The sequence below is a fragment of the Sus scrofa genome, chromosome 14, assembly GCF_000003025.6.
Source record: "Sus scrofa isolate TJ Tabasco breed Duroc chromosome 14, Sscrofa11.1, whole genome shotgun sequence".
Classification (NCBI taxonomy): Eukaryota; Metazoa; Chordata; class Mammalia; order Artiodactyla; family Suidae; genus Sus; species Sus scrofa.
This window is the reverse complement of record NC_010456.5, coordinates 50,492,116-50,515,466: the sequence shown is the minus strand read 5'-3', so window position 1 is coordinate 50,515,466 and position 23,351 is coordinate 50,492,116. Positions and strand designations below refer to the sequence as shown.

Genomic DNA, 23,351 nt, shown 5'->3' with positions numbered 1-23,351 from the left:
ATATACGCAATGGAATATTCCTCAGCCATTTTAAGGAAAGAAAGAATGGCATTTGAAGCAACATGGATGGACCTAGAAATTATCATGCTAAGTGAAGTCAGTCAGACAATGAGACATCAAATGCTACCACTTACATGTGGAATCTAAAAAAAGGACACAATGAACTTCTTTGCAGAACAGATACTGACTCACAGACTTTGAAAATCTTATGGTTGGAGTTCCCGTTGTGGTGCAGTGGTTAACGAATCTGACTAGGAACCAGGAGGTTGCGGGTTCAGTCCCTGGCCTTGCTCAGTGGATTAAGGATCTGGTGTTGCCGTGAGATGTGGTGTAGGTTCCAGACTCGGTTCGGATCCTGTGCTGCTGTGGCTCTGACGTAGGCTGGCAGCTACAGCTCCAATTAGACCCCTAGCCTGGGAACCTCCATATGCTGTGGGAAGCAGCCCTAGGAAAGGCAAAAAGACAAAAAGACAAAAAAAAAACAAAAAAAAAAAACTTATGGTTTCCAAATGAGACAGGTTGGGGGGTGGGGAACGCACTGAGAGTTTTATAGCATTTGTAAATGCTATGAAATTTGGTTGTGATGATTTTTGTATACCTATAAATGTAATAAATTCATTAAGTAAAAAAAAAATAGTGTTAGTTTGCCTCTCATTACAACTTTCAATCCATACTATAGCATTTATGTCCCATCAGTGGGGCACGATGGCCTTCCTGTAACAGAGCCAGAACTAGAGAGCTTTGCCTGAGAGCAACCAGGACTCATGCTTACACACTGTGAGTCTCCCATCAAACCTGGGCTCACCACCTGTATTTGAGGAAGTTTCTTAAAATGGCTCTTCATTGTGCTTTCATGGTTTTAAGGGCACAAAGTCCTTTTTTTTAACCTCCCCCACCCCGCACCTGTGATATGTGGAAGTTCCTGGGCCAAGGATAGAACCCAAGCCACAGCAGTGACCTGACCTCCTGCAATGACGATGCTGGATCCTTAAGAGCTAGGCCATCAGGGAACTCCCTGAACATTTTGCTTCTGAAAATGTAAACTTTGCTTTTGTTTAACCCTCAGATCACCCGGGAGCCTCTCAGTCTACCTCTAGGGCAGTCTATTCAAAAGTAGTGATGGCTCAGCTCGGGGTTCAACCCTCTGGCATCGGGCATGCAGATCAGTCCACACCTGCAGCACTAGGCAACTCAGTAATTGGACAGTTTACTCATCATGGAGTCATAGTGTAACCATCCTTCCCTGGCAGGCTTTCTGCTGCGGTAGTTAGAAATCCTGATTCAAAATCCATGACAGAGGAGTTCCCGTTGTGGCGCAGTGGTTAACAAATCCGACTAGGAACCATGAGTTTGCGGGTTCAGTCCCTGCCCTTGCTCAGTGGGTTAAGGATCCGGCGTTGCCGTGAGCTGTGGTGTAGGTTGCAGACGCAGCTCAGATCCCGCGTTGCTGTGGCTCTGGTGTAGGCCAGTGGCTACAGCTCCGATTCAACCCCTAGCCTGGGAACCTCCATATGCCGCGGGAGCGGCCCAAAGAAATGGCAAAAAGACAAAAAAAAAAAAAAAAGACAAAATCCATGACAGAGCTCCTGCCATGGCTCAGTGGTTAACGAACCCAAGTAGTACCCATGAGAATGCAGGTTTGATTCCTGGCCTCCACTCACTGTGTTAAGGACAAAAAAAAAAAGACACACAGTGGGGGAAAAAATGTATACATGTAAGAATAACTTGATCCCCATGCTGTACAGCGGGAAAAATAAATAAATAAATAAATTAAATAAAAGACACACACACAAAAAAAGACAAAAGACAAAAAAAAAAAAAAAAAAAAGAAGTCACACCAGTAAGAGTACTAGTCGTTCCCTCTAACCCTGTATTCAGGCAGCTCAAGAGCTGGGACATCAGGACCCTGGGTCTGCCTCTCCAACTGTCTTGGTCTAAAACACCTGGAGGATTTTGGCTTAGGGGATTTTGGGAGGCTACAGTCACCCCAGGCCTCACCCTATTCAGTCATGAAAATGCCCAGTGGAAGAACGGTTGCTTCTTTGTATTCCTCTTCAAGTGCAAAGAATACTTCCTCCAGAAACTTTCAGAGAGATTCCCTTTTCTATCCCTGACTTGTGACCCATCAGGTCACATGCTCATTCTTAAAGTGACCCAGAGACACAGTGGGTCACCCTTGCCTGACTTACCCCAAACAAGCCTTGGGCTTTGGCATCAGGAAAAAGAAAAATGACTTCTGGGTAGATATTCAAGAAAACTGGGCTAAAACTCCCCCTTCCTAGAATTCAGAAAAGCTCTAAAATCCTACAATAATGGACATTTAGGTGATGAATATACTTAGCACAAGTATACTGAACACTTTCTGTGAGCTGGGATTGGAGTGCAAAGATAAACACTCCATGGAATTACTGCTGTGATATAGTGGCTTAAGAATCCAACTGCAGCAGCTTGGGATATTTGATCCCTGGCACACTGCAGTGGGTTAAGGATCCGGCATTGCCACAGCTGCATCTTTGATTCGATCCCTGGCCTGGGAACTTCCATATGCCATGAGAATAGCAAAAAAAAAAAAAAAAAAAAAAGGTGTTCTGGTTACTGTCTGTAAGAAACTAGCCCCTCTGGCCATCCGGAATCCCCATTTGGGATCCCAGAGGTTGTGTTGTGCGCTGGCTCCCCTAGAAGCTCTGATGTCTAAGGAAAGCATTTTAAAAAAAGTCAATCAACCCCCAGGAAAACTTGATTTCTCAATGGTCTGGAGGTGTCCCTGGCCTTGGGGGTTCTGGGTTGCTTGGAGCTGCCTCTGTGGGGGAAGCAGCTTCTTGCACATTCGCAGCGACTTGCTTCACTGCCAGCTCTTAGCCTACTTTCCATTTGGGTCCTGCCCAGACTTTGGGACATTTTTCGGAGGATCTGAGGCACTAAAGGGCAAAGACCAGTGTCTCCTCTGCTCTGAGCCCCAGTCCCACACTTCTGCCTGGTGACCCGGGCCAAGGAACCAGACTGGCCCTTGGACTTGTGGCTTCTCACTTGCCTTCCTGGGATCTGCTGTCCAGGGGGCAGGGCTGCTCTGGAACTCCAGGCACACAGTGGGGCCCTGTCCTGCCTGGTGCCACACAACCACGCAGCCATTTGATGACTCCAGGGCGAGAAACCCCAGCACTAAGAAACTCAGGAGTTCCTTGGTGGCTCAGCAGGTTATGGATCTGGCATTGCCACTGCTGTGGCTAGGATTTGATCCCTGGCCCAGGGAACTTCCACATGCCTTGGGGGCGGCCAAAACAAAAACATACATCCTAGAGAATGTGTTAATCACTAGGGTCCTTCTTCTGAGCCCCCATCTCAGCTGGCCTTTGACAGCCCTCACTCTCCCACCAAGAAATTAGCGCAGGGAGTTCCCATTGTGGCACAGCAGAAACAAATCCGACTAGGAAACATGAAGTTTCGGGTTCCATCCCTGGCTTTGCTCAGTGGGTTAATGATCCAGCATTGCCAGTGAGCTGTGATGTAGGTTGCAGACACAGCTTGGATCTGGTATGGCTGTGGTGTAGGCAGGCAGCTGTAGCTCCAATTAGACCCATAGCTTGGGAACCTCCATATGCCGTGGATGTGACCCTAAAAAAACAAAACAAAGAAATAAATTAATTAATTAATGCAGAATCCTAACTCCCACTTTACAGAGGGAATTAAGTTAAAGAGAGGTCAGGGAGTTGGGAGAGGGGGCCCTCATCCAGTATGACTGGTGTCCTTTCTAAAAAAGGGGAAATGTGGACACAGGGATGTCAAGGTGAAAATGCTACTGTTTGGCTGGTAAGCCTAAAATATCAGATCTCTGGCCCTTGACAGTGAGCGTGTGGATCCCTGACCCAGACGGTGCTGCAGACGGGCAGGAGGCAGGACACAGATGATGTGATGCCGCTCCAGGAAAGACTCTTGTTCATAGGGTGCCAGGTGGCAGTGAGGACCAAATACAAGAAGACTCAGCACGGGGGTGGGGGGGGCACAATTGACTAAAAAAGTCACACTTTATTTTAAGGAATATGATCATTTGCTGAGGTGAAGGCAGGAAGCATAAGAGCTGTTCTGACACACCCTCTGAGCAGGGAGCCCCTCCCATGTGCACTTTTAATGACTGGCTCATCATTCTGTTCATGAGACACTTCAACCATCAGAGCCGAAGATGCTTTATGATACTAGTGACTAAACATCCTGCAGAAAAGGCCTATGTAGGCAAAGTATAAGATTTTTACTAATTGGTATAGTGTACACTCAAAATCACATATTCACAAAAACAAGTTAGAGAGAGAAATGAAAATGCACTTCTTTTCTTTTCTGCCACCTGAGTTAAATTCAGATCTCCTTTCCTACAGAATGCAAAAAAGACACTCATGAGGCAATCTGCCGCTGCTACAAATCACTGGATGGGTAGAGTTTCCTCCAACGGGGAATGTACTTATTTATAAGTTAGTAGCACACTTCACATATAATGGACCTCAAGTTAGAAAAGCCCCTTTCTGGAAGGCACAGTTTGTTTCCAGTTTTGACTTCGGATATGCGGATCCGGATGGACAAGTTGGTTTTGTCTCACTGAGAGCCCAGCCTGCAACCAACCCCAGCAGGCACCTCCGAGTCTCGGATAGGTGCATCTAAAGGGCAGTTCTCTTCTGGTCACAGTCACGACAAGCAGATATGGAGGCTCCTCAGGCCTTTCTGTGTTCTCTGCAAACGTGAGCAGCTTTTCTGTGCAATGCCACTGGCCCTCTGTGGGGCTGGAAGCTGGGTGAGGGCCCAGCAGAGAGCTGCTGCCTGGCTTGAGGCTCTCAAAGGCCCTCAGCCCAGGCCTTAGAATAAGAGGTGTGAATAAGAACAGGATAGAGGGAGTTCCCGTTGTAGCGCGGTGGAAACAAATCCAACTAGGAACCATGAGGTTGTGGGTTTGATCCCTGGCCTTGCTCAGTGGGTTAAGGATCTGGCGTTGCCGTGAACTATGGTGTAGGTTGCAGACACGGCTCGGATCCTGCATGGCTATGGCTGTGGTATAGGCTGGCAGCTGTAGCTCCGATTTGAGTCCCAGCCTAGGGACCTCCATTTGCCACAAGTGCAGCCCTAAAAAGCAAAAAAAAAAAAAAAAAAGAGAGAGAGAGAGAGAGAGGGAGAGACTATGGTGGCCCTCCCATTATGTCCAAGGAAGACATTTCTAGAAAAGTGAGTGGGTTAAGGATCTGGTGTTGTCACTGCAGTGGCATGGGTTCAGTCCCTGGTCCAGGAACTTCCACATGCCATGGGAACAGCCAAAAAAAAAAAAAAAAAGAGAGAGAGACATAAAATAAGGTGCTACTCTGCTTCAAGTCAGAAATCACTAATCCGGAGTTCCCGTCGTGGCGCAGTGGTTAACGAATCCGACTAGGAACCATGAGGTTGCGGGTTCGGTCCCTGCCCTTGCTCAGTGGGTTGACGATCCGGCGTTGCCGTGAGCTGTGGTGTAGGTTGCAGACGAGGCTCGGATCCCTCGTTGCTGTGGCTCTGGCGTAGGCCGGTGGCTACAGCTCCAATTCAACCCCTAGCCTGGGAACCTCCATATGCCGCGGGAGCGGCCCAAGAAATAGCAACAACAACAACAAAAGACAAAAGACAAAAAAAAAAAAAAAAAAAAAAAAAAAAAAAGAAATCACTAATCCTATTATGAGAAAGGAAGGCTGAAGAGACAACTGGCAGTAGCCTTTATGTGTATTTACTTGAAAAAATAAGCCCAGGTCTGAGGTATGTTGAGTAATCTCCATGGAGACCCATCAGTTTCTGCCTGATGGTGCTGAGCAGAGACAGTTATCATGACATAGGCGGAGGAAGATGTCCAGGAGGAAAATGGATGACACATCACCCACCTCCTGATGTCACACTTCGGGGCAGCCTTTTTACTGAAAGCCCTGGGTGTGGGCTGGGAATACATTTAAAATTCTTCCTTTTCCCAGTTACCAAGAGAATCATCATGATGGGCAGGTGTGGACTCTGAAGACCCTCTACCATATCCTCATGTCCTGGAAGAAGGATCATATCCAGTGATGAGGATAGGATACCTGGGGTGGCTGCCACAAGACAGAGAGCTCTCTGGTCACCCACTGGGCTGCTGTTGTTCCTCCAAGGTTATGCATTATAGGATGAACTTTTATATCTGAATTGCTACATAAACAATAACACGTCTCTGCAGCCCTTTCAAGATTCTCCTTCACTGTCAGGGACCCTGTTCACATGCTATGAACCAGGGTGGTGAAGGCCGCAGGACTGCTGATAGGTTTCAAGTGGAAAGGCACTGAGATTTTAGAGTTTCCAACCTATTTTTTCCTATTAAAATCAGGCCCTTTTGGGGAGCCCCCATCATGGCTCAGTGGAAACGAATCTGACTAATATTCATGAGGATGCAGGTTCGATTCCTGGCCTCACACGGTGGTTAAAGATCTGGCATCGTGAGCTAGGGTGTAGGTCATAGACACGGCTCGGATCTGGTGTGGCTGTGGCTGTGGTGTAGGCCAGCAGCCACAGCTCCAATTTGACCCTGGCCTGGGAACCTCCATATGCGTTGGGTGGGGCCCTAAAAAGACAAAAAAAAAAAAAAAAATCAGGCCCTTTTGAGGTCCCTGATATGGCACAGTGGGTTAAGAATCTGGCATTGTCTCTGTGGTGGCGAGGGTTCAATCCCTGGCCTGGCACAGTGGGTTAAGGATCTGGTATTGCCACAGTCGTGGCACATGTCTTAGCTGTGACTTGAATTTGATCCCTGGCTGTGGGTGTGGCCAAGAAAAGAAAAAAAAAAATCAGGCCCTTTCACCAAATAATTTGCTTTTAAAGACTAGCACCTTGTAAGGAGTGCCGTTGTGGTACAGTAGGTTAGAGATCCAGCACTGTCACTGTAGCAGCTGGGGTTGCCACTATGGCACGGGTTCAAACTTCTACATGGTATGGTGTGGCCAAAAAAAAAAAAAGAGAGAGAGAGAAGAGACTAGGGCCTCATGGCTTCAATTATTTTGTTGGAGGTACCAACACAAAGAAATTCAATGTAGGTACAGAGATAAATTTAAAGTAGTGTTTTTAATTTCTTTTCTTTTCTTTTTTTTTTTTTGTAAAATGAAAAGAGAGCAAGCTGGGCCAGTTAAAAATGGGCTTTTTGGAGTTCCCATCGTGGCTTAGTGGTTAATGAACCCGACTAGCATCTATGAAGATTCATGTTCAATCCCTGGCCTCGCTCAGTGGCTTAAGGATCCAGTGTTGCTGTGAGCTGTGGTGTAGGTTGAAGACATACCTCAGATCCAATGTTGCTGTAGCTGTGGCGTAGGCCAGCAGCTATAGCTCTGATTGGACCCCTAGCCTGGGAACCTCCATGTGCCACAGGTGCAGCCCCAAAAAGACAAAAGAAAAAAAAAGGGCTAATTAAAAAAACCAAATAATCTTGAAGTTCCCTGGTGGGTCAGCAGGTTAAGGATTGGTGTTGTCAGTTCTGTGGTGTGAGTTTGATCCCTGGCCTGGGAACTTCTGTATGCTGTGGGTGTGGCAAAAAAAAAAAAAAAAAAAAAAAAAAAGGCCAAATCTTTCTATGCAAAGTCGGCCTCGTTTGTGGAGCTCTCGGCCTAAAACTGGGTGGCACAGACCAAGTGAGGAGTCATTGCATGCTGCCAGTAGTGCAGGAAGAGCAGGTGGGACTCCAGACAGGACAGGAGACTCCAGGCACCAAATGACCCTGGCTGGCCTGAGGCCTGGCCGACCCCGAGGATAGACAGTCAGCCCTCCAGGGCTCCCCCAGTTGCCTACATATTTTCAGGCATGACAGTAAGAAGGGCTGGTCTGAAGCCTTCCTGCTTGTATAAAACATCTGCTGAGGGAGGGCAGAAGCCAGGAAGGGAAGAGGTGACACCTGTCCACACATCCATCCTGAACCTGATGCTGGGCTTTCTCCTGGGGCTCAGGAAGTCACAATATGCTTAGCAGGGGTTGGGGGTGGAGACTGAAAACAGGGTGTGAGGAGGGAGGACCCCCCCCCACTCCCAACAATGGGTCACATGGCCAGTGCTGACTCAGGAAAGCCTGGGATGAGGGCACCACAGACGGAAACAGGCTGGCGGCTCCAGGGGGCTCCAGGCTGCCGCTTGGCCCACATCTGTCCAGATGACTCGGCTCCTCCCCTCACTCCAGCAAGAGGTCAGACCCAGGTGTCCGGCCAGGCTACTGCGCTCAGACTACCTCTCCACATTCAGCTTAGGGAACTGGGACAGTGTCAGCTCTGAGAAAAGGGGTGCACACTTCCTCTTACGACAAAATCTCTTGAGAACCCCGGTGACAATGTTTGCAAACACATGTTAAATCACATTCAAAAGTAATGAGCGAAGTTTCCAGGGAATTTAAAACACCTTTCAAATCTTTTCATCACTATGGAGTGGAAATCCTTTGTCTTCAAAGTTGGCGCACTTTTTTCTCCGTGCTTTTTATGTTGATATCCAGTTTGTCCACTTTGGTTGTGAGGCGGTCGAGAATGTCGTCCTGCTCCTCGATCTCCGTCTGCATGCCCAGGGCAATGTCCTTCAGACGGCCCAGGCCCACGGACAGCTCATCTGTACAGAGGAGAGCACAGGCAGCCTAAGCAGAGAGTCCTGGCCCCAGCTCACCTCTCTAGATGCTCCCGCAGGGGCCCAGCACACCCAGTCTTCTTCCTTCTAAGATGTGCTGGATGCCAGGGCTTTGGTCATCTTTCAAAACAGGTGCCAGTGAAAAGAAAGTAGTAAGTGCTCAACTCAAAAGCTGCCTATCCCTGCCGCCCACTCAAGATGGCCACTCAGCACAATGGTGTTTGTCCTCCCAGCGTCTAAAAGTTCATACAGATCTGCACAATTTTCAGCTGCCTTTGAACCTCCCATCTCCAGCTCCTGAATGGTGGATCAGGCGCAGGTCCAGAGTGGCAAACCTGAGGACCCCTGTTTGGAAACGCATCTGAGACGGAACTGAAGCTCTCTCTGTCTGACAGGAGCCCCAGCACAAACCTGCTCTGGCCCCAGGTTCCCCAGTCTATTCTGCAAGTGGCAGGAGAAATGGGGGCTCTGACCCTGTCCTGCACTGGGGTGCTTTACCAGAAGACTCATGAATGACAGATGTTCCCACTGGACCCAGGTTCTGTGAGGTCCCTTTATCTATGTTATGAAAACTCATGCTTTCCCACATTCACACGTGCATTGCTGCCACTCCCAGATCCGTGAACAGATGTTCCCGGGTACGACAGCTAGCTTGCATTTCCAAGGGCTGGGCTGGACCACTTCCTTTGTCTACTTGGTAGTTGGGGAGGCAGTGGCCTCTGCATAACCTGGGTGCATAGGCCCTGCAGCCGAGGGTCCCTAGGCAAGAGGCATTAAGTACAAAAGGTGCTCTGATATCTGGGCCAAGCCCCAGGTAACTGGAGTGCAATTTTTTTTTTTTTTTTTGGTCTTTTTGCCTTTTCTGGGGCCGCTCCCGAGGCATATGGAGGTTTCCAGGCTAGGGGTCTAATTGGAGCTGTAGCTGCTGGCTTACGCCACAGCCACAGCAACTCGGGATCCGAACTGCATCTGTGACCTACACCACAGCTCACAGCAATACTGGATCCTTAACCCACTGAGTGAGGCCAGGGATTGAACCTACAACCTCATGGTTCCTAGTAATTCGTTAACTACTGAGCCACAACAGGAACTCCTGGAGTGCACTACTTTTGGCAAAGGTTCTTTTTTTTTTTTTTTCTTGGTCTTTTTGTCTTTTTAGGGCTGCATCCATGGCATTATAGAGGTTCCCCAGCCAGGGGTCCAATTGGAGCTGTAGCCGCCAGCCACAGTCACAGCCATAGCAACTCGGGATCTGAGCCGCATCTGCAACCTACACCACAGCTCACGACAACCCCAGATCATTAACCCACTGAGTGAGGCCAGGGATCGAACCCAAGTCCTTATGGATGCTAATTGGGTTCATTAACTGCTGAGCCACGATAGGAACTCCCAAAGGTTCTTCTGACAACTGCTTAAGTTCAACTGCTTAAGTTCAACAGTCAGGTGACAACTGCTTAAGTTCAAGTTCAACAAAATGTCCATAAGGAACAATGCCTATAAGGACGTGGTCAGCCTCAGGAGTATTTGAAGGGCTTCCACAGCACAGTAACATAAAGACAGCTAAGCATGGGGTTCCCTGGTGGCTCAGTGGGTTAAGGATCTGGTATTGTCACTGCTGTGGTTTGGGTTCAATCCCTGGCCAGGAATTTATGCACATTGTGTGTGTGTGTGTTTTTTTTTTTTTTTTAAAGGGTCAAAATATATGAATCCCTAGCAGTGGCTTTACGAATCTAAGCAGAATCAGGTTTTTAAATTAATTAAAAAAAATTTTTAGGCGTTCCCATTGTGGCTCAGCAGCTAACAAACCCAACTAGTATCCATGAGGATGGCGGTTTGATCCCTGGCCTTGCTCAGTGGGTTAAGGATCCGGCATTGCCCTGAGCTGTGGTGTAGGCTGGAAGCTGTACCTCCGATTGGACCCCTAGCTTGGGGACTGCCATATGTGTGGCCCTAAAAGGACAAAAAAAATTTTTTTTAGGGCCACAACTGTGATACATGGAGGTTCCCAGGCTAGGGGCTGAATTGGAGCTACAGCTGTTGGCCTATGCCACAGTCACAGCAATGCTGGATCCAAGCAGAATCTGCAGACTACACAGCAGCTCACGGCAACACCGGATCCTTAACCCATTAAGTGAGGCCAAGGATCGAACCGCCATCCTCATGGATACTAGCTGGGTTTGTTACCACTGAGCCACAACAGAAACTCTAGAATCAGGTTTTTTTCAAAAAAGGTAGTCTTCAGTTCTATGCTTCCTAAAGCCTCTGCCTTTAGTTCTATGCTTGACTGAAGCCTGTGCCTTGAGCTCCATGGGTTACCCCAGGATCCAGCAGCTGGGACAGGCAAGAGGCTGTGCCGGGGTGAAAAGCCTGACAAGCAGGGCCATGTGGCAAGGGTCCCTGACAAAGATGGGTGTGCCAGGAGGGAGAGGAATTGTGCCCAGGGTAGTGGTATGGCCTCGCTAGCAGAGACTGTGGACAGCTGTCCCGGGGTCCCTGAGGTCCACACAGCCCTCCTTTGGGCCACTGTGTGCTGGCCAGTGCTGCAGGTTTGAGGACTCCCTGCACACCCCCAGTGGGCTCTACTTAGCCTTCTTCCTGCCTCCCTCCCCCAATTCCTGAATTCCACTCCCTGATATTTCCCCATCAGGCATCAATGACACCCTTTCCTGGTGGGGAAATTTTGTTTAGGGGTTGGTGGACTCGCTAGCGTCCCATGTTGGAGTGGCCAGATCCGCAGACATCCCTTCCACCTGGGCTCTAGGGCAGAGTCCAGGGAACTGAAGCAAGCAGGCAGATGAGAGGTGGGGATGGAAACAAGTGGACAGAAGAGAGGTAGAGACGGAGACAAGCAGACAGAGGAGAGGTGGAGACAAAGACAAGTGGACAGGCTCCAGAGATCAGGGGGGAGTGGTCATGACTCTTGGATTTGCTGAGAGGGGAGACAGAGGCAGACGCCAGTGGGCTGGGCACACGCTGCCCCGGGCAGGTGAACCTTGAACGTGGTGGTGCCCCGTCTTACCCAGATTGCTGTCGATTTTCTGATGATAGGCTTGGAGGTGAGGGTTCTTTGGATACGCCTCAGAGCTCACAGCAGATCCAGCCCCTCCAGGGATGCAGTCTGGATTCACAAGAAGACACCAGGAGATGGGTTAACTGACATCCCTTGAAATGCTGCTTTACAAAATCTTAGTCTGGGAAACAGGTGGAAGGACTATAATGGTCAGTTCTAAGGCCAGAGCGATGGCTGTGGGAGTGGGTTGGGGGAGGGGAAGGAGCCCTGGCAGGCTTGTGGGGAAGGGAGAGATGCTTCCTGGGGGCCTACCCTTCGGAGATCAAAGACCTCCAACCTCTGGAGGGCCTGGTCAGCCCCTGGTGCACAGGAAAAGAGACAGATTGACACATGTAATGACATAGCAGTGGTGTTGCATCAGGCAAAACCTCACGGCTCAGGAAAGAGGAATGTCAGATGATGCACATTTGCCCCAAGAATCCTCCTGACCTTCAGCTCCTGAGTTCACACAAGAAAGCCCTGTCAGGCCAGTTCACATCTTCTGGGGAATATCTCTTTCTAGATTTGCTGTATTTCCCCCCCAGCACGATTTACACAAGCCTGTTTTTTTTGTTTTGTTTTGTTTTGTTTTGTTTTTTTGCTTCACCAATTCTCTTAAGCTAATACACACCCTACAAATGAAACTCCTTTTAGTTCCTTAAAATTGTCTTTCGGTGCAGGGCTCTACTCCACTCCCTTGGGCACAACGAGCTGGCTGTGTTATGCACTTTAGTTCTCTCACTTCCTCTGTGGCTTTGGCCTTTCCAGATAGCTCTGTCTCTCTCCAATGCCTCCTCCACCAGGCCTCCCCTCGGCTGTGTCAATCACATGGCAGGGGGCACCTGGCTATTTGTGATGGGCCTGGCTCTCTAGGGGTCCAAAGAAGCCCCCAGGATGCCTCCACTCCTTTCCAGATAATGGCTGGTTCTGGGCTTGTCATTTGATACTGACAGGATGACCTGACACAAAACAGATTCTACCCTGCACTCCCATCTGCCCGGGCTTGAGGGCCACCACAGCAAACCCCCATAGACCACCTTCAGTTCTGGAGGCCAGAGCTGCAACCTGGGGCTCACTGGGCTGGCCTCTGGCTAGAGATTCTCAGGGAGAATCTGCCCCCACCTCCTATGGCTCCTGGAGGCCACGCCTCAGCCAGGGGCCCTGCCTTCACCTTCCAATCTCCCTCTTTACTGCCTCCTTCGCACGTGCAGGGCAGCCTTGCGGTTTTACTGGGTCCACCTGGAAAACCCAGGATCATCTTTTCACCTCAAGTTGGGCAACTGTGCTCCCTTTGTACCCACAACCCCCTTTGCTACATGACCTGATGTTCCCAGGGCCTGGGGCTGGGGTATGGATGTTTTAGGGGCTATGACTCCACTTACCACAGGGGTTTCCCTGCAAGCAGCCTTTCACACTCAGCTCAGAGCTGCAGTGCAGGCTCCCACTTCCTCCTCTCCGCCTCCCTCACCCAGCAGGTGCTCCCTCCACCCAACCCAAGTGTTAGGTAGGAAAGCAAGCCCACTGACCTGAGTCATTCAGCCTCCTGAGGTTTGGGTGGCTGGCCTGGAACCGTGCCTCCTGGTCTTTGCTTATACTTATGGCTTCTTTCAATCTTTGGATAAGAGTCAAGAAAAGAAAGAAATCTTTTAGAAGGGAACACCACCTCTGCCAGCATAGTCTTTTCCTGGGGTGCCTGTGTGAGAAAATCAAATGCCTCCTCCAGAAAAAAAAAAAAAAAAAAGGAGTTCCTTTCATGGCTCAGCAGAAACGAATCTGACTAGTATCCATGAGGATGCAAATTTGATCCCTGGCCTCGCTCAGTAGGTTAAGGATCCAGCGTTGCCGTGAGCTGTGGTGTAAGTCGAAAGCATGGATTGGATCCCATGTTGCTGTGGCTGTGATACAGGCCAGCAGCTACAGCTCTGATTCAACCCCTAGTCTGGGAACCTCCATATGCTGCAGGGGTGGCTCTAAAAAAACCAGGAAAAAAAAAAAAAAAGGCCTCCACTTTCACTTGCCTGCCCTGGAGCCCCACTGGCCCTGCCTGAGCTTCCCAGGTGGGTGGGCACAGGCCCCATGATGGCCTTGCAGGCACCCGAGCACAGGGTGTGCTTTTTGCTGCCATAGGCCAGTGGCCTGGAAGAGAACATGGACCATGGTGCCTTGCGCAAGCTGGGCACCAGCGTGTTGGAGCACTGGCATTGCTTGCACTTCAAGCCCACACCCTCCCTAATTTCCGCCCTATGTCCTGATCTGGGTGGTGGTCACAAAGGAGTACGCACAGGTAAAGAGTTGTAAGCTCTCCACTAAAGTGTGTATGTGCTTTACCGTACATCATCTGCGCATTAGAAAAAAACAACAAACCTCTGTGTTTCAGAATTAAAGGGGAGACAGAGAGAGAGAGTTACAAAACCTGTATAACATTATATATTTTTTCTGGGTTAATTAAGTGTAAGAAGCTACAAAACCAAATGAATACTCTGATTATGAAAACGTCAAAAAGGGGGAAAAACTAAACTCTTTTTGTCTTTCTAGGGTTGCTCCCACAGCGTATGGAAGTTCCTAGGCCAGAGGTTGAATTGCAGCTGCATCTGTAACCTACACCACAGGTCACGGCAACACTGGATCCTTAACCCACCAAGCGAGGCCAGGGATCAAACCTACAACCTCATGGATATTACTTGGGTTCGTTACTACTGAGCCACAATGGGAACCACAGGAAAAAACTAAATTTTAAGTTTCTGTGTGATGGTAGGTAAGGTGGAGATTTTCTGTAATTCAACAATATCATTTTTATAATAAAAAACAGACATAGTGGTCTAGGATATGACTAGCAGTCATTTGTTTTAGTAGAAAAACATTTCTTCTTCTTCTTCTTTTTTTTTTTTTTTTTTTGGCTTTTTAGGCCCACACCCACAGCATATGGAGGTTTCTAGGCTAGGGGTCGAATCAGAGCTACAGCTGCCAGTTACAGCCACAGACATGCCAGATCTGAGCCACGTCTGCAACCTATACCACAGCTCACAGCAACACTGGATCCTTAACCTACTAAGTGAGGCCAGGGATTGAATCTGCAACCTCATGATTCCCAGTCGGACTTGTTTCCACTGTGCCAAGACAGGAACTCCCCTCTCTTCTTTCTTTTGGCCACACCCATGGCACGTAGAAGTTCCTGGGCCAGGGATCAACCCTGCATGCACCACAGCAGTGACAACACTGGATACTTAACGTGCTGAGCCACTAGGGAACTCCCAGAAACTTATTTCTCTTATCTCTGAACACTTAACATTTACATGCCCATCAAAATTGCAGTATGACTTTATTAGATCTCTAGTGAAGACATTTGGGGAAAATAATCTCTAATTCAAAAATAATAACCAAGGGGCAAAATGGGTTAGGCATTGAAAAGCTGGAGGTAGAGTTTTTAAGGCAAAAATTCTGTGAGGTGAGCCAAGCTGAACTCTTTCTTTCAAATTACCAGTCTCAATCACTGGGGCAGAAATCTGTGGAACCTTTGTAGACTGGACAGCGATGACATCAATGTAATAAGGAGCAGTGGAGAAGGTTTCTTATTTCCAAGTATTTGAGGACCGATTCCTCCCAGTGAGTGACTCTCAGGGTTACCGGGTCCCTTAAAGCCCAGGAAGTGGCCTGAGTCTCAGCCCCCTGGCCCTGCATGAAGGCCCACCTTCTGTTACCTCATAGTAGGCTGAGCAGCCACCCACCTGCTGCTGGGCTCGGGGGCAAGGGTGCCGTTCTGTGTAGGCGAGGTCTCCACAGGTTTAGACTTGAAGTAGTTGACGAGCCCTCCGAACACACTCTTGATGCTGTTGATGTGCTTCTGGCTGGTCTTCAGGTCCTGCTCCATTTTGTCCACCATCTTCTCTGTGCGCTCCAAGGCCCCACGCTGACGGACAAGCTCCTATCGTGGGGGCAGGGGAGAGCGATGGCATGACAGAGACACAGGGCAGCTTGGCCAGCACGAGGGAATGACGAGGTCACCCATGTGCACCTTCCCTGTCTCTCCCTCCCGCCTCACCACTGCTTGCTCTTACTTGCTCTGGGGTTCCTGTCCCCCTGGCCTGGCCTATGAGGGGTCCAGGTGCAGGGCCTGGCAGCAGATCCTCTCTAGCCCCCTCCTCTCCCAGCCATGGGGACCCTGGGGACTTTGACTTGGGTTGTAGTTCCTGGATGTTCCCTCTCAGATACAGCAGTGCCGCTGGGCCACCTGGGCCTCTGGCCCTGCTCGTGTGTATTTCAGAAACTTTGTTCTGTTGTCCTTTCTGGCCCTGTTAGTGTCTGATTCCAGCCCATCCAGTTTCAGCTTTTAAACCTCTAACAACGGCAACCCTGACACAGGACCTTTGCACATCCTCCTTGCTCTGTGTTTAATGTTCCTCATGGCTCTGTTCCTTCCTCATTTGATCCAGCCTCTGCTCAGAGGACACTTCCTCTGAGAAGCCTTCCCGGAACACCTGCTGTGAAGAAGTCCTCTTTCATCCCTGGACTGCCTCCTTGGGCCCTGCTGGCTGTTGCCTACAGGGCCCCTCAGAGCAGCTGCTCCTGCAAGCCTGCCCCTGCCCAACAGACGCTGGAGGACTCTGTGGCCCTGGGGCCAGCCTGGCCTGATTCCTTGAGAGTTGAGACTTCTGGCCGTGGATGTGAACTCAGCACCATACCAGTGCTCATGCTTTTTTTCTGACCATACCTGTGGCATGTGGAAGTTCCCAGGCCAGGGATTGAACCTGGGTCAAAGCAGCGACCTGGGCCACAGTAATGACAATGCTGGGCCCTTAACTTGCTGTACCACAAAGGGACTCCAGGGCTCATACTTTTAAAATCTGGGGCAAACTCCGTTCAGCCTGGTCACCCCATGGTCTGCCTCTCCACCATAAGACTCCTAGGCTCGGATCCTCAACCTCAGGAGGCAGCCCCTGACCTCGGCCGCTTCCCTGTGGCTCTCAGTTACGTTAATAATGCAAACAATCCTTAGATGCTCTCTCCTAACTCCCCAAAACAAAGTCAGGAGCAATTTTACACACATAGCCTAGGAATTTGAAGGATTAAAAACAAAACTATAGGCAATGGGTTTGTTGGAGCCCATTTTTGAGATAAAGATGTCAATGGAAGCTCTTAGGGAACTTAGGGACCCAAAATATAACTTTAGTCCTGAATGTTTAGTGGGTGAGTTTTAAAAATATAATGTATAGGAGTTCCCGTCGTGGCACAGTGGTTAGCAAATCCAACTAGGAACCATGAGGTTGTGGGTTCGATCCCTGGCCTTGTTCAGAGGGTTAAGGATCCGGTGTTGCCGTGAGCTGTGGTGTAGGCCGCAGATGCGGCTGGGATCCCGAGTTGCTGTGGCTGTGGTGTAGGCTGGCGTCTACAGCTCTGATTGGACCCCTAGCCTGGGAACCTCCATATGCCGTGGGAGCGGCCCTAGAAAAGACAAAAATAAATAAATAAATAAATAAATACACACACACACACACACACACACACACACACACACACACATACATACACACACATATAGGCAATAAATGAAAACAATGGTTGAATTTACTATTCTATTTAAATCTGGTTGGAAATAAATTTAAAACTGCTGGGATTTACAGCCTTGAATATTTAAATGTTTTTCACCAGCTCATGAGATATGTCTGAAGAAACCATCAGGCTTTTTTGAGTAAAAGGAAAAAGGATTTTGGGACTGTGTCCTTCAATATGCTAAACAAATTTTGCAAGGGTGAATTTTCAGGGGGAAAAAGGAGCTACAAATTTATTGGATTTTCTGCTTCTTCCAACACCTGAAGCCTCGAATATGTCCATTGTGAGGGCGGTCTTTTGTAGAACGAGGTAAGCTAAAAAAATTAGGATTAAAATGACTTCTCTAGGGAGTTCCTGCTGTCGCACAGTGGATTAAGGATCTGGTATTGTTGCAGCCGCAGCTTGGATTTGATCCCTGGCCCTGGAACTTCCATATGACTTGGGTGCGGTTGAAAAAGAAAAAAAGAAAAAGTTAAACTGGAACAAAAGCTAGCCAGGGAGGTCAGGCTGGGTTGGCAGTGAGATGTGGGGTGGGTGTGTGTGTGAGAGATGAGGGAGGATGTGTCTCAAGGCCTCTTTGATGGCGCTTTGTTAGAGGGTTGAGGGGGTGGGAACAGATATCCATGCTGACAGAGCCCAAGGTGGCAGGTGGGTCTCTGTTGCACTGAGCTCTGGGCCTCATGGGCAAATGAACGAAGCACTGCCCATGCGGCTGGCTCTGCCAGTGGAGGCCCCACAAGCACTGGCTCCCTTATGGCATGAGAAATGGAAAGCTGAGCACTGAGGAGTCACAGGCCCAGGTGGGGCGAGAGCATTCCAGGCAGAAGGGGCAGTGGGGGTGGTGTGGAACCCTGACCCCCTTCAGAGCCCTGACCAGATTCTGCCTGAGTGCCTGAGGGGATGGTGCCTGCACCAATCATCTAGTCTGGAATTCATGATTAAACTTGGGTGTCAAACAGTGAGCAGGCAGAGGTTGGTCTGGAGTCAGTCTCTATGTGCAAGCGTACCACCAGGGATGCAGGAGTGGCAGCATGTGGTGGCCTTAGGTTCCCTGAGCATCACCCAGGGCAAAGGCAGTGAAGCTGCTATCCCAAGTGGCAATTGCAGGCTGATTTTTCAGGCCTGGGCTGCCCACCACTTGTGCAACGCCTTATCTGGCTCCTGACCCTCAGATCACCCTGATGAGTGACTTTGCTTCCCTGAGTCCTTGGACCAGCCTGACAGTCTGGGCCAGCAACAGGACCTATAATGGAGCCCTGGGCCACACGGTGGGGCCTTGGAGGGGCTTGAGACTGTGGTCAGCCGAGCAGGGAGCCATGGTTCCTGGCTGACAAAAGCCTGTGGGTTGTCACACATCACCTCTGGGAGAAGTACATGTTGCCCAGGCAACTCCAGGGGAGTGGAAACTGGAGGCTGGGTTTCCTGGGCACTGCCCACCAGACTTTCTCCCTTGAACCTTTACTCTGCATCCTTTTTTTTTTTTTTTTTTTGTCTTTCTTTTTTTCTTCCTTTATAAGGCTGCACCAGAGGCATATGGAAGTTGCCAGGCCAGGGATCAAACCAGCATCTCCCTGCAGTGACCCAAGCTGCTGCAGTCAGGTTCCTAACCCACTGCACCACAGCAGGAACTCCCTTTACTCTGTACCCGCTGCACCAAACCCACAACCGTGAGTATAACAGCTCTGCTGAGTACTGTAGGCCCTTCTAGGGAATCATTAAACCTGAGGATGGTCTTGGGGACCTCCAAACATCACCTCTAAGCAGCACCTCTCACTCTCAGAGGCAGAGGGCTGGAGAGCAGACAGCCCCTCGGTTTTTCCTGCACATGACCTGCTCAGCACAGCAAAGGTCCCCCATGGCACAGCAAAGGTATACCATGGTGGCCACAGGTGGATATTTCAGGAAGGAGCAGCAGATATGGCCAGATGCCATAGTGCTGGCATGGGATGTTTGACCTCCCTGGATGGTAACAACACAGCCTCATAAAATGCCTCATTACAGCTAAGAAGTCAGCAAGTCTGATGTTAGAACTTTCTAATAGGAGTTCCTATTGTGGTTCAGCATCAATGAGGACGCGGGTTTGATCCCTGGCCTCACTCAGTGGATTAAGGACTCGGTGTTGCCACTGTACCAGCTGCTCAGATGCTGTCTAACCTCTGTTGCTGTCTTCCTTGAACTGGGATCCTGACCCCACAAAACGTCATTGGCAATTCCTCACCAGCCAGAGGGGACGAGGGGTGCCCTGCACAGGTGGTCTCCCCGGGCAGGGTGGTGAAAGGGTGCACGAAGATCACGTGCAAGTAGGACACAAACAGGCTCACCCAAAGGTGCACACACTTGAAAGGCCCAGTATTAGGGGGCTGGCTGCAGAAACAGAAGGCATCCATTCAAGGGAACACGAGAGCCACAGAAACAGAGAGGGACATGTGAGGCTGCGGAATAGCCTCCAGCCCTACCAGGCAATGTGCGGTCAGGAATGCATAGAATGCCTCTGCTTCAGTTAGAATTTAAAAAAGGAAAAAGATGGTAAATATGCATCTATATACAGAATACCTCCACAAGGACACTGAAGGAACAGAAAGTGACCTGCTGCTGGCAGGCAGGTGGTGGGAGGAACCTTCACACACAGCCTGTGGGTTGGTTTTTTTTTTTGGCTGTACCCCTGGCATGAAGTTCCTGGGTCAGGGATCAAACCTGCACCACGGCTGTGACCTGAGCCACTGCAGTGACAACACCAGATCCCTAACCTGCTGAGCCACCAGGGAACTCTCTGTATGTTTTGAATTTTGAACCCTGTGTCTGGATTAGTGCTTCACAAAAATTAAACCTCAGTGGAAAAAAAGAAACAAATCATACCCACAAAACAAGAGACAGGTGGGTTACGTGTCTCTGTGGTCCTGGATTATGCTCACCAGGATGGCTGGGTGCCATCTGCTCTGCCCTGACTCTGTCCTTTGGGTCAGAACCCGAGGCGAGAGAGATAAGAACCTTCCAGATTTCTCAGAAAAAGGGGAGCTCTCCTTTGCTAGAAGTGACTTGACTATGTAATTTTCCTGTTGCTGCCAAGCTGGGACTGAATTATGACCTTCCCAACCTAATGCTTTTTGTTGTTGTTTTTGAGGGCTGCATGCACAGCATACAGATGTTCCCAGGCTAGGGGTCAAATTGGAGCTGTAGATGCCGGCCACAGTCACAGTCAATGAAGGATCCAAGCCACGTCTGCAGCCTACATCACAGCTCACGGCAATGCCGAATCCTTAACCCACTGAGCAAGGCCAGGGATCGAACCTGCGTCCTCATGGATGTTAGTCAGATTCGTTAACCACTGAGCCACGACGGGAACTCCCCGAGTTATTTGTAAAGTCTCCTGACCCTCTATAAAATGTGTCCTAGAGTTCCTGCTGTGGTACAGTAGGTTAGGTTAAGAATTTGGCTAGTCTCTGAAGTGATGTGAGTTTGATCATTGGCCTGGCCAAGCAGGTTAAGGATCCAGTGTTGCTGAAGCTGTGGCTTAAGTTGCAGCTGCAGTTCAGATTCAGTCCCTGGCCTGGGAACTTCCATATGCCTCATGTGTCTGAAAAAGAAAAAAAGAAAAAAAAAAAAAGTCCCTTTTTTTTGGGTCTTTTTGCCTTTTCTAGGGCCGCTCCCAAGGCATATGGAGGTTCCCAGGCTAGCAGTCCAATCAGAGCTGCAGCCACTGGCCTATGCCAAAACCACAACAATGTGGGATCCGAGCTGCATCTGTGACCTACACCACACAGCTCACGGCAATGCTGAATCCTTAACCCACTGAGCAAGGCCAGGGATCGAACCCGCAACCTTATGGTTCCTGGTTGGATTCGTTAACCACTGAGCCACGATGGGAACTCAGAAAACTGTCCTGTTTTGGCACTGCATCAGGGCTGGGTGTCTGGCAAGCAATGACTAAGTTGAGAGGTTAGTTTAGCAGATGACTTGGGTCTGCTGAGACAGAGCTCACCTGCACCCTCCGTGGGGGTTTGGGGGGAATGAAAGAGTGATGAGAGAGATTCAAAGTCAATTTGGAGAGTGGTGGGGGAGAGGGGTGCTGACCATTCCTGCCTCCCAGGGCCTCTGATAATTGAGAACTGATTCAAACCAGGAAAAATTCAATGTGTAATCACATTGATGACAAAGCCTGTCACCAGCCCAGTCATGATCATGCTGTACTTCTCAGAGCAACACCTGGCTTGGCCACACCAAGCCTCACAGCCTGAGGTGCCACTCTGCCTTTGTTCTCACTGGTCCCCATTGCTAGGAGAAAGCCAACTTTGGGAGGCAGCAGGGGGCTTGTTACCACAATCAGTATGAAACAAGTCCATCCTGTTTTTGGTGCTCTTGACCTTCCCTCTGCCCACACCAGGTCCTAAGTTTCTCCTCCAGGCCCTTGCCCTGGAAGGCTTCCAGGCCATCACGTCCCTGCTCAGGAGCCCAGGAGCTGCAGTGTTTGGCCAGTGCCTTTGCATGGATCCTCTTTTCCCTGGGAACACCCTCTCCCTCCTCTTCCTCCTCCTATCTACACCTTAGCCTTAATAGCCAAATTCCAGTGTAACCTCTGCCACCATCTTCTACTGTATATCATTTTGATTTCCTACTTCATTTGTTTTCAGTTGCCAAATATGTCTTTTCAAGCAGTTCTTAGTTGGCTTCCTTGAGCTGGGGATCCTTAAGTGACCCACTCCTCTCAGGGCCCTAAGGCCTCAGGCATTCCTCCCAAATCTAAGTCGATACCTTCCACTGAGACTCGAATATAGGAACCAGTAGACATACGCTAAACTTCCTTGATGAGGCTGAAGACAGGCAGGTATGACAATGAGGGAGCCAGTAACTGGGAGAAGTGGGGAAGGGAAATAAGCCAAGCAAGTGGCTATGGGAGAATGATGCGATATACCTCAAAACTGTAAGTAACCAGGTCAGTAACTTTGCAGAGAAAAGAGTTAATGAAAAGACCCATGGGGTGAGACAAAGCTTTAGCTTCCAGAGCTACAAGTGCTTAAGATGAATCATTCCTAGCTGATATTGCTGTAACATGCTATTAAATTTTTAAAAACTTTAAAAAGGTCCAACTCTGAAATCGTCTATGAATGGAAAGAGGAACTGACAAAGATGAAACGGAGCAACAGATCATCACAGACCACACAGTGTCAGTCTCAGACACCTTCGTTTGTATTGGGAAGGGAAGGGAAGGGCTCCCCACTCTACTGGGCTCTGGCTCACTCAGCAGTCGTCCAGGCGGAGAACTCAACACACCTCAAGGCGAGGTGGAAAAGCCATCAGTTTCGGGGAAGAACTCAAGGCCCATTTCCTCGGATGCTTTCAGACACTAGCAGTCACAGTCCTTGCTAGGTCACTCTGGCAGGATTCAGCCTGGATGCTGCCCAGGAAATCGTGTAAGAGAAACACATTCTCCACTTCCCTAATCGGGTCTGCTATTCAGAACCTTTACTCGCCTAGATAGGCCAGGGCATGGAGATTGCCTGTGTACTAGAAGTAGAAAAAAAAGAAACTAGGCGACTAAGAGTTCAGCGAGGTTGCCGGAAGCAAACCGCCCCTTTCGAGTACTTTAGACTTTTCTTTACCGGGCTGACAGATCGTACCAACCTTCCAGCCGCTAAAGCGCTAGGACCCTTCCCAGCCCACTGGGCGACCCCAATAACACAGGGGACCGCGGACTCACCTCAGAAGAGGCGACTCCTATCCTCTCGGACTCGTACATGAGGGACAGGGACCTTCCCGTGCTGGCGACCGTGGCCTCGGCCCGGCGCAGCACCTCCTGCCGCAGGGCCTGCTGCCGGTCAGCGGGCGACTCGGGCCCGTCCGTGAGGTTGCGGGCATCAGTCCACGGCGCTGGCCGGGCGCCCTCGTCCTCCGCGTCATCATCGAACGGGTTATAGCTTCTGGGGTAGGCCGACATGGCGGCGGTGCTTGGCCCGCGGTGGGCCGGAGGAAGGGGGCGCGGCCGAGGTGAGGGGGGGCACTGGGGGCCGCGGGCTAGCCAAGGCCCCAGAGAAGCGTCGGTTCGCTTGCTGCCAGCACAGCGCGAGTTCTTTCCGCCTGCAGTGCGTAGAGGCCCCGCCTCCGGAGTCGACCATCGGGTCCCGCCACGGGGGGAAACCACGCCTCGCGCG

The 23,351-nt window shown here is 49.9% G+C and overlaps 1 protein-coding gene across 1 annotated transcript; it reads right to left on the bottom strand.

Moving 5' to 3' along the window:
• Positions 3,992-23,280, bottom strand: SNAP29 (synaptosome associated protein 29). The gene is made up of 5 exons (XM_003132993.4): positions 22,901-23,280; positions 15,384-15,580; positions 13,185-13,270; positions 11,629-11,727; positions 3,992-8,594 (listed from the first exon to the last, which is right to left on the bottom strand). The coding sequence occupies exons 1-5, from the start codon at positions 23,135-23,137 to the stop codon at positions 8,437-8,439; spliced, it is 777 nt and encodes a 258-aa protein (XP_003133041.1). The 5' UTR covers positions 23,138-23,280; the 3' UTR covers positions 3,992-8,436.